Raw genomic sequence first — 17,580 nt, 5'->3', positions numbered from 1 at the left:
AAAGTGGGAGGCCTCACACTACCTGATTTTAGAACCTATTACACCCCCACGGTAGTCAAAACAGCCTGGTACTGGTACAACAACAGACACATAGACCAATGGAACAGAATTGAGAATCCAGACATAAATTCATCCACCTATAAGCAGCTGATATTTGACAAAGGCCCCAAGTCTGTTAGTTGGGGAAAAGACAGTCTCTTTAACAAACGGTGCTGGCATAACTGGATATCCATCTGCAAAAAACTGAAACAAGACCCATACCTCATAGCATGCACAAAAACTAAGTCAAACTGGATCAAAATCGAAAATGATAAAGATCATGGATGAAAAAATAGGGACAATTGCTAGGAGCGCTAATACATGGCATAAACACAATACAAACCATAAGTAATAATGCACAAGCACCAGAAGAGAGACTAGATAAATGGGAGATCCTAAAAGTCAAACACTTATGCTCATCAAAAGACTTCACCAAAAGAGTAAAAAGACAGTCTACAAACTGGGGAAAACATTTTGGCTACGACAAATTTAATCAGTGTCTAATCTCTAAAATCTACAAGATACTGCAAAACCTCAACAACAAAAAGACAACCCAATTAAAAAATGGACAAAGGATATGAACAGGCACTTTGCCAAAGAAGATATTCACGTGGCTAACAGACACATGAAGAAATGCTCACAATCATTAACCATTAGAAAAATGCAGTTCAAAACTACAATGAGATATCATCTCACCCCAGCAAGGCTAGCATTAATCCAGAAATAATAAATGCTGAAGAGGATGTGGAGAGACTGGAACACTTATACACCGTTGGTGGGAATGTAAAATGGTATAACCACTTTGGAAATCGATCTGGCACTTCCTTAAAAAGCTAGAAATAGAAGTACCATATGATCCAGCAATCCCACTCCTCAGAATATATCTTAGGGAAATAAAAGCCATCATACGAATAGATATATGCACACCCATGTTCATTTCAGCACTGTTCACAATAGCAAAAAGATGGAAATAACCTAGGTGCCCATCAACGGATGAATGGATAAAGAAATTATGGTTTATCCACACAATGGAATACTATGCAACCATAAAGAACAACGATGAAGCCGTGAAACATAACAGAGAAAGCTGGAGATCATTATGCTGAGTGAATTTAGTCAGTCACAGAAGGACAAATATTCTATGAGACTACTATTATAAGAACTCAAGAAAAGGTTTAACACAGAAGAAAACATTCTTTAATGGTTATGAGGGTGGGGAGGGGGGGTGAAGGTTGTTTACTAACTAGATAGTAGATAAGAATTATCTTAGGTGAAGGGAAGGACAGCACACACTACAGGGGAAGTCAGCACAACTAGACTAAACCAAAGGTAAGAAGTTTCCTGAATACAGTCAAACACTTGAGGGAGAGAGTAGCAGGGGTAGGAGTCTGGGGACCATGCTTTCAGGGGACATCTAGGTCAGCTGGCATAACAAAGCTTATTAAGAAAATATTCTGCATCCTACTTTGGTGAGTGGCATCTGGGGTGTTAAAAGCTTACAAGCAGCCATCTAAGATGCATCAATTGGTCCCAACCACCTGGAGTAAAGGAGAGTGAGGAACACCAAAGACACAAGGAAAGTATTAGCCCAAGAGACAGAAAGGGCCACATAAACCAGAGACTTCATCAGCCTGAGACCAGAAGAACTAGATGGTGCCTGGCTACCACCAATGGCCGCGCTGACAGGGAACACAACAGAGAGTCCCAGACAGAACAGGAGAAAGGTGGGGTGCAGAACTCAAATTCTAGTAAGAATACCAGACTTAATGGTTTGACTGAGACTGGAGGAACCCCAGAAAGCATAGCCCCTGAATTCTCTATCAGCCTAAAACTAAAACAATGTCTAAGGCCAACAATTCAGACAGGGATTGGACTGGACTGTGGGACATAAAGTGATACTCATGAGGAGTGTGCCTCTTAGCTCAAGTAAATACAAGAGACTAAAATGGGCAGCTTCTGTCTGGAGGTGAGATGGGAAGGCAGAGAGGGTTAGGAGCTGGTAGAATGGAGATGGGGAATCAGGGGTGGAAAGGAGGAGTGTGCTATCACAGTATGGGGAGAGCATTTAGAGTCACATAACAATGTATGTATAAATTTTTGTATGGGAAAAGTTTCTAAAAAAGAAAAAAGAATTTTGTCATGTGACTCACAAATATCACTTTGTGCTGCACACTTGGTGTTACTTGCTGTTTCTTTCATCAATCGATTAACAAATATCAATTGATCCTTGCCTCAGTGCAAGGAGTTATTTCCTGAAATGCAATGAATTATCAGTTTACATAATTTGGCTACTGACTCTTCAGTGCTTGAAAGGAAGAATACAAAATACATTCTTTTAAACTCATTGAAAACCTTATATTCCCTATTCCGGAAAGCAGGAGGACTTTGAAAGAGCATTCACAGATCAGAGATGCCGAGTGCCATGGTGTGCAGGACACCTTGGGGATGGATATACTTCATGCCTGCCACATGACACCTAGCTCTTGTTCTGATTTTCAAAATAAGTCCTTTTTTCTCTCTGTCCACTTTTCTAAGCAAATCTTAACCACTATTTTTTAATGGTAGGAACATTTTTATTTTTATCTAAGATGGATAGTGTTCAGAAATTATTCCTGAACTATTGCTTCACTTACAAGAGAAATACACCCACATAAAAGCACACAGACTTGAGTTATTAGAATCTGTGAAGAAAATGGTTACCCCTCAAGAAGTACATGAGAGAGTCTGTCATGAGCTTGAATCTCCATGGATTTACAAGAGCAGGTGACAGGTGCTGTGTGGCTGCTCCTTATTGCTAATGGGGTTATGAGGTTACAAGGGCAAAGAGTGGCATCATCTTGTGTACCCAGCATGTAATTTATACCACTTAGCTTTCCCTGGTAGGCACTGGCCAATGCTGTATTACAGTGCAGTGTTTTTAAAATTTCTGACTGCTGTAAGATATTAGCTTTATTTTTCTGCTTACTAAACCTTCCCACTCACTGTAAAAACTTCAAGTGTTACAGAAATACATAACTTAGACTGTGAAAGCCTGCGAAAGTGCCACCCACAAGCAAGAGCCAGTGTTAACAGCCTCCAGTAGTCACAGAATGGATGAACCGTAACTAATTTTACCAGTCCCCTATTGGTGGATTTTGAGGTTCTTTTCAGGTTTTTAATGTGATAAATAATGTTGCTGTGAACATCCTTATTTTTACATCTTTATACATTTTGAACAAATGTTTCTGTAGAATAAATCCTGTGAGGGAAGTTATTTATTTATTTTAGTCAACTCTTTTTTTTTAATTTTTTTTATTGTACTTCAGGTGAAGGCTTACAGAACAAATAGTTTCTCATGAAACAGAAGTACACATGTTGTTTTATGACATTGGTTAACAACCCCACAACATATCAACCCTCTAACTTCTCAAACTTTTTTTTGGTGAAAATACACATAGCCAAAGATACACCATTTCAAAAATGTCTACATGCACAGTTCAGTGTTAGTCAACTCTTTTTTAATACAACAAAAGAAATAGATGTTCATGGTAAAAATATTCAAACAGTACCGAAGAGTATCAGGTGAAAAGAAAAAGCTGTCTTCCGCTCCCTACCCTCAAACCCCAGGACACCCCTACAGGAATCTGCTCTTAATAGTTTATTGTGATAAAATACATTTATAATTTTAATAGAAGATCCCAGATTGCCCTCCAGAGACTGTTTAAGAGTATAGTTCTTTTCTTTTTCTTTCGTTTTATTTATTTGGTAAAATTCTCACTTTTTTTCTTTTGGATAGTCAGAGTGCTACTATTGACGAGATGGCAGATGATAAGTGTGTTTTCCTCACAGCACGATCTGCCTCATAGTAAACCACAGTATGAAAACGCTGAAGTGAAGAAGGCCGGATGACTATGGTTTCATTATGACTAAAAGGTCTTGTGGAAAAGAGGAAAGAGAAGAGGGCAGGTGTGGGATGGATCATAGTTTCCTGGCTTTAAATTGGTCCAGGGAGCCTCAAAATCTACTGTCTTACCTCTAGATCTTCCCAGAGCTTCAAAGTTTAGTGGAGTTAGGTCCAGTTGAAGATGAGCTAGGGAGAGGAGGAGCCAGCAACAGCTTAATAAAAATTGGGCTGGTGTTTTAGAGGATGCTACTTTTTTCGAACTTCCTCCTTTTTTCGTAGAAACAGTAATGGTCACATCTTTGTTGGGTACCAAGCACCATGCTAGGTGCCTGCCCATAGCTCAGGCCATAATAACCTTGAGCAGCGCCTATCAGCATTCCCATTACTACTGAAATGGAAACCAAGCTCAGAGAAGAGAAATAACTTGCGCAGCATTTCATGTCAGTATTCAAACTGTGGCTTTGCCAAGTTCAGTATCCCTGCTTTCCTCCCCCTGCCACACGATAGCTCCTTTTGTCGTAAGAGACAGAAATCTGGGTTAGGAGAATGGGAGGGAATTCATGGGTCACCTTGAGCACGTTGTACAGAGGGGATGAAACTAGAACCCAGGAAGACCCTTGGAACCAATTTTCAAACTGATACTCTGCATTCTGCTGGGAGCAAGGAAAACAACCCCTAGATCAGTCACTAAAGTTTCATTTCATATGACATTAGCTTTAATTTCATTTGTGTCATTGTGGGATTTCAGGTTGGTACAGTGGCTGTACTAAGAAGAGGCATTGAGTCTCTTCTTTTAAATGTCTTGTTAAAAATCACCACCAGAAAGATTTCCTACTCTTAAGAAATTTGGATAAATGCCGTGCGTAGCTACTTTTACAATGTAATCCAGGGAAAGTCTTCAATCCAACACTCCCCTAGGTGGTTCCCTTAGAAAAATTCTCTCAGCTGATGTCTGAAATTTCATTGTCAAGTCTCCTTCTTGGCTAAGCCTCTGGTAACTGTCCAAATCCAAGGTCCCGTGGAGCAAGCCAAGCTTTAAGTTATCAGTTAGTTATGCTGTTCACTTATTTGGGGAAAGTTTTGACAGGAGACTGAGAGGGGAAGCAGAAAGTTAAAAGCAGAAAGTGAACGCGAATGTGGCACAGTTGGGAAACCAGCAAACTACCCCTTTCATGGTTTTGCCCTGATTTTTACAAATAATGGGCAAAATAAACAAATGACTCAGGATTGTGAAAATCACCAGCATCGCCAGTTAGAAGTTAATGTTGTCCTTCAAAATGGTGGCTACTGATTACAGGAATTATATTTGCAAAAACGCAAAAAACGAAAGAATATGTGGACACGTACAGACAAAAGAACAAGGTCTTATAGGCAGCATTTGGGGAAGGAAAAAAGTGAAGTCATGTGTGAGTGATTGATTTGTCATTTGAGTGATTTAAATTTGCTAGTAGGTGTATGTAGTTCTTTTAAGTTCTTAAAATAAACCAATGATTAAGGAACAATTATTATTCCCACTTTTTAAAAAATGAGGCAACTGAGAGGTTGAGACACGTCTCAGTTATCTAGTGCAGCTATAACAGAATACCACAAGTACGTGGCTTTAACAAACAGAAATTTCCTTTTTCACGTTTTAGGAGGCTAGAAGTCCAAATTTAGGACACTGGCTCTACGGGAAGGCTTTCTCTCTCCCTTGGCTCTGGGGGAAGGTCCTTGTCTCTTCACTTTCAGTTTCCTGGTTCCTTGGAGATCTCCATGTGTCTTGGCATCTATCTTACCCCATCTCTGCTTACTTAATCTGTTCCTTTTATATCTTATAAGAGATTGACTCAAGACATACCCTACTCTACATTCTACCTTGGTGAGTAGCGTCTGGGGTCTTAAAAGCCTGCGAGTAGCCATCTAAGATACTCCATGGGTCTCAACCCTTCGGGAGCCGGGAAGAGTGAAGAGAACAGGATGCAAGGAAAAGATTAGTCCTGAGGACTAATGGACCACAGCTACCTCCAACAAACTGAGTCCAGTACAGCTAGATGGTGCCCGGCTACCACCACTGACTGCTCTGACTGGGATCACAACAGAGGGTCCTGGACAGAGCTGGAGACAGATGTAGAACAAAATTCTAACTCACAAAAAAAGACCAGATTTACTGGCCTGACAGAGACTGGAGAAACCCCGAGAGTATGGCCCCCGGACACACTTTTAGCTCAGTGGTGAAGTCACTGCCGAGTTTCACTGTTCAGCTGGGGACTGGACAGCCCCAAAAAAAGGGACTAATGAGGCACAGCAGTCCAGGGACAAGGACTAGAAGGCAGGAGGGGACAGGAAAGCTGGTGATAGGGAACCCAAGGTTGAGAAAGGACAGTGTTGACATGTCGTGGGGTTGTTAACCATTGTCATAGGGCAATATGTGTACTGTTTAATGAGAAACTATTCGTTCTGTAAACCTTCACATAAAGTACCAAAAAAAAAAAAGAATTATCTCTGTGAGATCAAATTGACAACAGCAACTCAAAAGGTTTGATGGGAAGCTAGGGGACAGTGAGTTGAAGATAAGGGTGAATAATTTGGAAAAGGATAGTGAGAATAGCAGCACAACTGGAAGAATGTAATCGATGTCACTGAATTGTACATGTAGAAATTTTTGAAATGGTGTATCTTTGGCTGTGTATATTTTCAACAACAAAAAAAAGGTCCTCCAAGTTCGAGAAGGGAGAATGTTGACATGCTGTGGGGTTGTTAACCAATGTCATAAAACAATTTGTGTACTATTTAATGAGAAACTATTTGTTCTATAAACCTTCATCCAAAGTACAATTAAAAAAGAAGACATACGCTACACTAATCCTGCATCATTAACATAACAAAGACAGCCTATTCACAAATGGTATTATAACTACAGGTATGGAGATTAGGATTTATATCACAAACTTTTAGGGGGACACAATTCAATCCATAACAGACACTTGTTTCAGGTTGCACAGCTGATTGGAGTCAGGTCAGGATTCAAACCCAAGTCTGCCTGTCCTGAAAGTTTTCACCACTCTGCTATACCAGAGCACAATGCTGAAATGCTGCTGTTTTTCAGAAAAGATGGAGAATTCCTCAGTCCAGGGAAGGTGGACAGACAATCTCTTTCTTTTGTATCTGCTGGGTTAGCTGACCAGCAATGAGAGCTAGTGTTAGAGGCATAAAGAGGAGCTGGTTGTTATTCTGAGGAACCAGGAAACGTGCTTCTGTGTTGAAATCCAGCAAAAGCAAATGCTACACAAACAAAGCTCTGCTGGGCAAGACTTAGAGAAACAGGTCACGAAAGTGATTGTTGAGCATTGGGTGGGGGTAATGGAAAGTCGAAACAAGTGCAAAGCCATGAAGCGTAGTAGTTAACTGCTCAGGCTTTGGAGTCAGGCAGAGCTGATCTTGTATGCTGCTTTGCCACTTACTCAGAGACTCAGCCTCTCTGAACCTCAATTTCCTTACCTGTAAAAATTTTTTTTTTTTTTTTTTTAACCTGTTGCCATTGAGTTGATTCCGACTCATGGTAAACCAATGTGAGTCAGAGTAGAACTGTGCTCCGTCGGGTTTTCAGTGGCTGATTTTTTGGAAGTAGATCACCAAGCCTTTCTTCCAAGGCACCTCTGGGTGGACTCAAACCTCCAACCTTTTGGTTAGCAGCCAAGCACATTAACCATTTGTACCACCCAGGGAGCACTATCTGTAAAATGGGGGGGAAATACTTCGTAAGGTTATGATTAAATGAGTTGGTGTGATGAGTAAACAGCATAGAGCCTGGAGTATAGGAAGTGCTCAGAAAAAGATAGCGTCTTTGTTGATCTTTTCTGTCTCTCTCTTTGAAATGGCCAATCCAAACTCTATTTCATACAATGTATTAACATTAAAAGAAAGAAGATCTAAAAGCTGCTTGCACAAGCTTGCCTTTGTGCAAATACATGGGCATCAGCATCTTGTTGGGTTGTGTTTGACACAGGCCAGATGTCCAGGGTGAAACAGTGGCTGGCGTACGGGGAGGGCATAACTTTGCCCATGGCCAAGAAAAGAGGCCAGGCCAAGCATGGTCCTGTAACCCACACCCCGAGTAATGCAAACAGAATAACAAGTAAGAACATGGGCAGGATTTACTTGGTCACTGTCTCTCTGGTGGCTTTTGTGTGGTTTCCTTGGAGGACTTTATGCTGGCATTTTTCAGAAAGAGTACAGTTGTTTGGGATGATTATAGGCAATCAGCATTTCCCAGATTGAACTGTGTTTACCTCGTTGACTGGCTGCTCCCCAGTGCCTGGTGGGGGTGCACAGCTCATCCTGTTGCTACCAGTGTCAGGTCTTGGGTTGACTGAGGGGAACCAGACTCAGGGCCTTCGGAAAAAGCCTGCCAAAGCAGGATGGATTGTGAGGGGGGAAACCCAAGCACTCATTTGGGAGGAATGAGAGAGTTTTGATGATGGAATATGAGACCTGTTCCAATAGAAGAGCAGACCTAATCTCAGGCTCACCCATCAGAGTGTTAAGGCACAAAAGTCTCTTAAAATTCATGTCTGAAATCAATGAATATTAAGAAATCAAAGGAGATCTTCTGAATTTAGTGGAGAAATCTTCCTTGGAAATCGTGGAACCCACTATTCAATAAAGGTAGCCACAAGCCACACATGGCTACCGAACACCTGAAATATGGCTAGTCCAAATTGAGATGTGCTGTAAAATACACAAAAAAAATTTACATTTCAAAAAAAGTAAAATATCTCATCATTAATTTTCTATTTTGACTACATGTGGAAATGATCATATTTTACATATATTGGGTTAAACAAAATATGTTATTAAAATTAATTTAGCTTGTTTGTTTGCTTCTTTAATGTGGCTACTAGAAAATTTTAACTACATATATGACTCACTTTATAATTCCATTGAACAGCACTGCTTTGTTGTTTTTGTTAGGTGATGTCGAGTCAGCTCTGATCATAGGGACCCCAAGTACAACAGAAAGAACCAGTGCCCGGTCCTGTGCCATCCTCACAATCGTTGCTATGTTTCGGCGCATTGTTGCAGCCTCTGTGTCAATCCGTCTTGTTGAGGGTCTTCCTCTCTTTCACTGACCCTCTACTTTACCAAGCATGATGTCCTTCTCCAGGGACTGATCTCTCCTGATAACATGTCCAAAGTATGTGAGACATAGTCTCACCATCCTTGCTTCTAAGGAGCATCCTGGTCGTATGTCTTCCGAGACACACTTGTTCATTCTTCTGGCAGTCCATGGTATATTCAATATTCTTCACCAACACCACAATTCAAAGGCATCAATTCTTCTTTGGTCTTTCTTGTTCGCTGCCAGCTTTCGCATGCATAAGAGGTGATTGAAAACACCATGGCTTGGGTCAGGTGCACCTTAGTCTTCAAGGTGACATCTTTGCTTTTCAACACTTTAAAGAGGTTTTTTGCAGCAGATTTGCCTGATGCAATGCATCATTTGATTTCTTGACTGCTGCTTCCATAGGTGTTGATTGTGGATCCAAGTAAAATTAAATCCTTGACAACTTCAGTCTTTTCTATCATAATGTTGCTTATTGGTCCAGTTGTGAGGATTTTTGTTTTCTTTATGTTGAGGTGTAATCCATACTGAAGGCTGTAGTCTTTGATATTCATCAGTAAGTGCATCAAGTCCTCTTCACTTTTAGCAAGCAAAGTTGTGTCATCTGCATATTGAAGGTTGTTAATTAGTCTTCCTCCAATCCTGATGCCCCATTCTTCTTCATATAGTCCAGCTTCTCGGATTATTTGCTCAGCAAACAGATTGAATATATATAGTGAAAGGATACAACCCTGATGCACACCTTCCCTGATTTTAAACCACATGATATTACCTTGTTCTGTTTGAATGACTGCCTCTTGGTCTATGTACAGGTTCCTCATGAGCACATTTAAGTGTTCTAGAATTCCCGTTCTTTGTAATGTTATCTATAATTTGTTATGATCCACACAGTAGAATGCCTTTGCATAGTCAATAAAGCGCAGGTAAAATTCTTTCTGGTATTCTCTGCTTTCAGTCAAGATCCATCTGACATCAGCAATGATATCCCTGATTCTACATCTACTTATGAACCCAGCTTGAATTTCTGGTATTCCCTGTCGATGTACTGCTGCAACCATTTTTGTATTATCTTCAGCAAACTTTTACTTGCCTGTGATATTAATGATATTGTTCAATAATTTCTGCTTTCTGTTGGATCACCTTTCTTTGGAATGGGCACAAATATGGATCTCTTCCAGTTGGTTGGCCAGGTAGCTGTCTTCCAAATTTCTTGGCATAGACGAGTGAGTGCTTCCAGCGTTGCATCTGTTTGTTGAAACATCTCCATTGGTCAATTCCTGGAGCCTTGTTTCTCACCAATGCCTTCAAAGCAGCTTTGACTTCTTCCTTTAGTACCATCAGTTCTTGATCATATGCTGCCTCCTGAAATGGTTGAACGTCAACAAATTCTTTTTGGCATGGTGACTCTGAGTATTCCTTCCATCTCCTTTGCTGCTTCCTTCATCATTCAATATTTTGCCTGAAGAATCCTTCAATATTGTAACTCAAGGCATGAATTTCATCTTCAGTTCTTCCAGCTTGAGAAATGCTGAGCATGTTCTTCCCTTTTGGTTTTCTAACTCCAGATCTTTGCACATTTCATCATAATACTTTATTTTGTCTTCTCAAGCCGCCCTTTGAAAGCTTCTGTTCAGCTCTTTTACTTCATCATTTCTATCGATTGCTTTAGCTACTCTACATTCAAGAGCAAGTTTCAGAGTCTTCTGACAGCCATTTTTGTCCCTTCTTTCTGTTCTTTTTAATGACCTTTTACTTTCTTCATGTATGATGTCCTGGATGTTATCCCACAACTCGTCTGGTCTTTGCTCATTAGTATTAAATGTGTTAAATCTGTTCTTGAGGTTGTCTGTAAATTCAGATGGAATATACTCAGGGTTGTACTTTTGCTCTCATGGACTTATTTTAACTTTCATCAGCTCTAACTGGAACTTGCATACGAGCAATTGATGGTGTCTTCTGCAGTCAACCCCTGGCCTTTTTCTGACTGATGATATTGAGTTTCTCCATTGTATTTTTCCACAGATGTAGTTGATTTGATTCCTGTGTGTTCCATCCAGACGGGTCAACGTATATAGTTGCCATTTATGTTGTTGATAAAAGGTATTTGGAATGAATAAGCCATTGGTCTTGCAAAATTCTGTCATGCAATAGTCAATGTTGTTTCTATCACCAAGGCTATATTTTCCAACTACTAATCCTTCTTTGGTTCTAACTTTTGCATTCCAGTCACTAGTAATTATCAATGCATCTTGATTGCATGTTTGATCAATTTCAGACTACAGAAGTTGGTTAATCTTCAATTTCTTCATCTTTGGCATTGGTGGTTGGTGCATAAATTTGAATAATAGTTGTATTAACTGGTCTTCCTTGCAGGCATATGGATATTATCCTATCACTGACAGCTTTGTTTTTCAGGATAAAACCATTACCCGTTTCTGTCGAGTCGCTATGAGTTCTTCAGGATAGATCTTGAAATGTTCTTTTTGACAATGAATGCCACATCATTCCTCTTCAATTTGTTATTCCTGGCATAGTAGACCATATGATTGTCTTCTTCAAAATGGCCAATACCAGTCTCTTTCAGCTCATTAATGCCTAAGATATTTATCTTGAAGCTTTCCATTTTATTATTGACAATGTCCAGTTTTCCTAGCTTCGTACTTTGTACCATGTCCTGCTTATTAGTGGACGTTTGCAGCTGTTTTTTCTCATTTTGAGTCATGCCACATCAGCAAATGAAGGCCTCGAAAACTTGACTCCATCCATGTCATTAATGTCGACTCTACTTTGTAGAGGCAGCTCTTCCCCGGTCGTATTTTGAGTGCCTTCCAACCTGAAGGAAACCCCGGTGGTGTAGTGGTTAAGAGCTACAGCTGCTAACCAAAAGGATAGCAGTTCAAATCCACCAGGTGCTCCTTGGAAACCATATGGGGCAGTTCTACCCTGTCCTATAGGGTCGCTATGGGTTGAAATTGACTCAGCGGCAATGGGTTTGGTTTTTTTGGTTTTCCAACCTGAGGGGCTCACTATATCAGACAATGTTCTGCTGTTATTTGTAAGGTTTTCACTGGCTAATTTTTTTTAGAAGTAAATCACCAGGTCCTTCTTCTTAGTCTGTCTTAGTCTGGAAGCTCCACTGAAGCCTGTCCACCATGGATGACCCTGCTGGTATTTGAAATGCCAGTGGCATAGCTTCCAGCAGCATCACAGCAACATGCAAACCACCACAGTACAACAAACTGACAGACGAGTGGTGGAGCACTGCTTTAGAACTTCACAAAGAATTTTTTTTCCTATTAATAACTCCAGTTAATAGTTACCTTCACTTTATGCGCTGGTTACAAGGGTCTTAGGCTGTTAGCCACCCTTATTTGTCTGTGCACAGGGCATTATATTAACTACTTTGCACGAATGAGCTTATGTAATCCTTGTAACAGCCTTATGAAGCATGTTTGTGTCATCATGCCTGGTTTTTCAAATGAGAAAAGTGAGGCTTAGAGAATTTAAGTGACTTACCCAAGATCAAGTAAGTAGCAGCGGCAGGATTTGAACCATGTCTTTCTGATGCCAAGCCCTATAGATTCTCTGGTTAATAAAAGCTTCTCAAAAGTTGGTCCACCTAAAAGACTATGTCATGTTTTGAAATGTGCTCTGGCAAGTAGTCAGGACATCTGAGCTGTGGTTGCCACCTTATCAACTGAGCTGCCTTGGGTGAGACACTTGACCGCTTCAACCTCACTTTCCTCGTCTGTAAAATGGAGATTATTCATGCAGTTATTTTTTCATTCCGTGAACATTTGTTATTGTGCTAAAGTCTGGTCAGATAACCACAAGGGCACATAAAATGATCACGAGAAGGAAACAAAATCCAGTACGAAGACTTTTACAAACTAAAATACACTGGTAATAGAAATGACAAAATGCACTTAACCATTTTACATGATTGTAGGCTTTATGTTTTGTTTTATGTTGCAAAAGTTGAAAACCAAAAAAACCTAACCCATTGCCATCGAGTCGATTCCGACTCATACCAACCCTACACGACAGAGTAGAACTTCCCCATAGGGTTTCCAAGGAGCGCCTGGTAGATTCAAACTGCTGATCTTTTGGTTAGCAGCTGGATTCTTAAGCACTACGCTGCCAGGGTTTCCATTGCAAAAGTTGAGATACCCAAAATTCAAGTCATAGTGATGAAGAGGCACATGAAGAACCTAAAAATATTCAGGATCGGTGGAGGGAAGTTGGTTGTTAGAGATGATCTTTTCTCCAATAGCGTCCTGTTGCTCTCAAAATTAAATCCAAGTCCCTTACCTGGATGATTTGGCCCTGAAAGACTTCTTCGGGTGCCACTTTGCCTTCACAACATTGGGCTCCAGCCCCTCCAAGCACCTTTCTGTTCTTTGAATGCAGCCAGCACTTTTCCACCTCTGAACTTTTGCTCTTTTGCTGTTCCCTCTGCAAAGATGCTCACTTCCCCAAACCTTTCAGATCTGGCTCCTTTTTAACTTTCTGATCTCAAAAGCCCTTTCTCCAGAGATGCTTGCCCTGACGACAAGTTGATCACATCAAACCTATTCTTTTTCTCTTTACAAACCAAACCAAACAAGTTGCTGTCGAGTTAATTCCGATTTATGGTGACCTCATATGTGCAGAGTAGAACTGTGTTCCACAGGATTTACAAGACTGTGACGTTTTGGAAGCAAATCCCCAGGCCTTTCTTCAGAGGCACCTCTTTCCAACACTTGTTTATTGTCTGCCTTCTCAGATTGTGAGTTCCAAGAGAGTGTCTTATCATCTTCAACACTCTATTTCCTGCACTCAGAAAAATGCCTGGCTTAATGCTGGCCTTCAATCGATATTTCCTAGATTGCTAAATGCATTAGCCGTAAATCTGATTAAGATTGTTTTAACTGTGTTCCAACTTGGTGCCTTCATTCATCACACTCCCCCGACCCCACCCCAGGTTAGCCACTGTGCTTGGCACTGGGGACGTGGTGGTACATGTCCTGGTCTGTACTCTCAGGGAGCTCTGGAATCAGTGGGTTTCAAAGACAAAATTATCTGCAAATGGAGTTGTCATATTACTGCCATGAACCTTTTGTTTCATTTCACTGTGTACACTGCTAAGGAAATAACCCAACAGAGGTCGAATAACAAGGTAACCTCAAAGTTCAGACTCCCTGTTTACCCATAGCTTCAGACGGTTGTTGCAAAGGCAGCTCCCTGTGCCCTTCTGTTTTTGAAAAACAGATTAGCCATTCCAAAGAACTATGATTATGGTCAGGATCAGGGCTTGTATTTCTAGCTGTGGGAGACTCCAAATGAGAAGATAGTAGGAGTCCAAAGGACACATGTATTTTCAGAGGTTTTAAGGGAAGACAGACCCGTTAATACATCGTTACGTTACGAAAGCAAGTCGTAGACCACTGTGTAGAGCAGATGCTCATTTTTGTTTATATATAGCCTATAAATGTGTGGGGGAAAGAAGAATACATTCTAAATGATTAACTTTGGCTATCTAAGGAGAGTGGAGAGGATGAAATAGACATTATAAATATTTTCTTCACATATGTTCATATCGTTTGATTTATTACAATGAATGTGGATAGATGTTGCATTTTCAAAAGTGAGTGGAGTATTTTTTCACAAAGAAAATGGAAAAAGAAACACCACAAAGCTTCCCTGCATTAAATAGGGAGTACTTTACACATGTTGACTTTTTCCATCTAGGTTCTGTGTCTCAGGTACTAAAGCAAAAATCTGCATCCAGGCTGGGGATCAAAAAATAGGAAGTAAAGACTGAGCTCAGTTCTGGAGAATTTGATGGTGTCTTGGCTCCCTGAATACCACCCCAGTGCACTCCTATATCACAGCTCACTTTTGCAATAGTTAGGACTTCCTAGACTTCTTTAATTGGGAGAGCACCCTTTATTGAGAGCACTTATTATGAGTCAAGTCATTTGTTTACATCATCCCATTTTATTCTTCAGTCAGCCCTTAAAGGGTAGGTATTATTATCCTCACTTACCAATGCGGAAACCAAGGTTCAGAGAGGTTAGATGAATTGCCCAAGGTCACAGAGCTAGTCAGAGGCAGAGCCTAAACTCGAACCTGGCCCTTTCCAACCTTGTGCCCATTTCATCACCAGTTACTACTTCCTTATAAAGGATATGGTGTAATGAGGTAGTGTGCAACTGGTTTCACAGCTGAATTAAATTCTATTCTCAGTGGCCTAATTCTATGCACCTGTGAAAGGCTGCTGTGCTCTGAAAGGCTGCTATGCTCTAAAAGGCTAGTACGCTCTTAACTAGCCTTCCGTGGAGCCTGATAGTTCACCAATAGAATCTATCCCATTGGATAAGGCATCATATTCCCTGGGATCCACTCTCCAAGAACAAGGACCCTTAGAAATGGGTATCGTGTAGCACATTATAAATCATGAACACCGTCATGTGAATTAGTTATCAGAGAAATACATCTAGCAAGAGTCCAAGGAATTGAGACATGGGTAAGATTTGACAGGAGGTGAGGGGTGGGATAGAGAAGGGATAATTATACAGCAGGCTCAGGAATGTCTTGTAGAAGTCATTGTGGGACTCTGGATAACTAAGGGACATGGAGAAGCAAGTCGTAGAAAAGGAAGTTTCCATTAAAGGTATACATCACCACCCAGCACAGGCCTGAGTTCAATTACTGTGCTATTAAGAGCAGAGAAAATCTGCACATATGTGTTTCAGTGCTGCCATTTGTCATAAGGACAATGGGATATAAGACATCTTACCTCAATGAGTGGGAATCAGTCACCCCATCGAGAAGGCGATTCAACGGTCATGTCTCTCAGGAGTCTGCTGACATTGTCTTCTTCAGCACTGAGGGCCAGCAGGCAGCTTCTGGATATTTAGGGGTCTTGGTTTACAAAGCTAGTGGATCTTATCCAGTAATGGATTTCTAGAAGCAATCTAGATGAAACTATTCTGTCTTCTCTCTTGTTTAAATGGAATGTGCTTTTCTCCCCACAGAAAAAACGAACACTGAAGGGCTCCATTGAACTCTCCCGAATCAAATGTGTTGAGATTGTGAAAAGCGACATCAGCATCCCATGCCACTATAAATACCCATTTCAGGTAAGTCCATCAGGCCTAAGAGGGATAGCTCCCATTCCCTGGACTGTGGTTAAAACCCTCAGCCATTGTAAGAGAAGGTGGGGAAGGAATGACTGGTCCTGGATTAGAACTGAGACCAAGCCCTTAAGAAGTCTTCTGTGTTCTTTTAATAAATGACAGATTCATTCAACAAAGATTAAGTACAGAATCTTGAAAATGTTGTTATTTCTCACTGTCTTCTGCCTCATGTCTTTTCTACCTCAAGGAAGGTCCTAATTACTCTGCCTTGAGGGGAGGAAAAAGGCTGTCATCAAGGGCCCCAAGCCTAATGTTCTTCAAGAGCAGTTTACTCCATGATTTGGGGCAACAGATTGAAATCTTTGGTTATAAATTGCTTGGAGGTTCTAGGGTAAGAAGACTCAGATTTTACAGTCTGGGAACCTGCTGGAACTGCATCATCCAATACAGTAGCCACTAGCTACGTGTGGCTATTTAAATTTAAATGTAAATTAATTAAAATGAATTAATATAAAAAACTAAGTTCCTCAGTCACACAAGTCATATTTCACATTTCTATAGCCACCAGCTACTCCTTGGAAACCTTATGGGGCAGGTCTACTCTGTCCTGTAGGGTCACTATGAGCAGGAATCGACTCAACGGCAATGGGTTTGGTTTTTTTGGTTTGGTTTTTTTTGGTTTTATAGCCACATGTGGCTAGTAGCTACCACATGGGACCTTACGTATATAGAACATATCTATCACTGTAGAAAGTTCTTGTGGACGGAGCTGACAGAGGATCTCTTTAGAGGCTTTAGGTCCTGGCATTGTTTAAATCTTGTTACCGCTCGTGGCATTTATAGCTTTGCAGGAGTGGATATCTCCTCGCACATCCAAGGGCATTGTTCTGGTTTGCCAAACTGAGGGGTGAATATTCGTTTTTAATCTGGCATAGAGGAGGATTTTTTTCCTACTAGAAAAGTGACCCCCATGAGTTGGTGGTTTTAGGACTGAAAGTAAAAGGAATGGCACGTATTTTCCAGTCTTTAAGACCTGGTTACAATTGAGGGCATTAAAAAACTGATGAAATACAAAGAAGGTCTGCAGTTTAGTTAATAGTGTGGTACCCACGTGAATTTCCTGGTTTTGAAGCTGTGCTATGGTTACGTAAGATGTTATCACTGGGGAAAGCTAGGTAAAGAGTACACAGGAACTTTCTGTACTGTTTTTGAAATTTTGTGTGTGTCTTCAATGATTTCAAAATAAAAGTTTTTTTAACCAGATTGTACGTTTGTTATCTAATATCTTATTTTTCTCCCATGACAGAAAGATTTTTTTTAATCACTGAAAAATAAATATGAGAAGTAATTGTGCTGTCAAGTCTGCTGTGTTAATGTAGCAATTGCTGACTGGTGGCACACAACTGTGAGGAGGCGCCTATGCTGCAGAGGTTCAC

At 40.6% G+C, this 17,580-nt stretch overlaps 1 protein-coding gene across 2 annotated transcripts in view; it reads left to right on the top strand.

Moving 5' to 3' along the window:
* The window catches only part of ITK (IL2 inducible T cell kinase), an 82,290-nt gene that overhangs the window by 16,012 nt on the left and 48,698 nt on the right, over nt 1-17,580 (top strand). For both annotated transcript variants that reach the window (XM_023726566.1, XM_004371265.1), the window contains exon 2: nt 16,043-16,147. In XM_023726566.1, coding sequence (XP_023582334.1) covers nt 16,043-16,147 — 105 coding nt within the window. The remainder of the gene's footprint in view (nt 1-16,042; nt 16,148-17,580) is intronic.

The sequence above is a fragment of the Trichechus manatus genome, unplaced genomic scaffold (assembly GCF_000243295.1).
Source record: "Trichechus manatus latirostris isolate Lorelei unplaced genomic scaffold, TriManLat1.0 scaffold00011, whole genome shotgun sequence".
Taxonomy (NCBI): Eukaryota; Metazoa; Chordata; class Mammalia; order Sirenia; family Trichechidae; genus Trichechus; species Trichechus manatus.
Note: the sequence above shows the minus strand (reverse complement) of the source record. Positions and strands in the feature narration are given on the sequence as shown.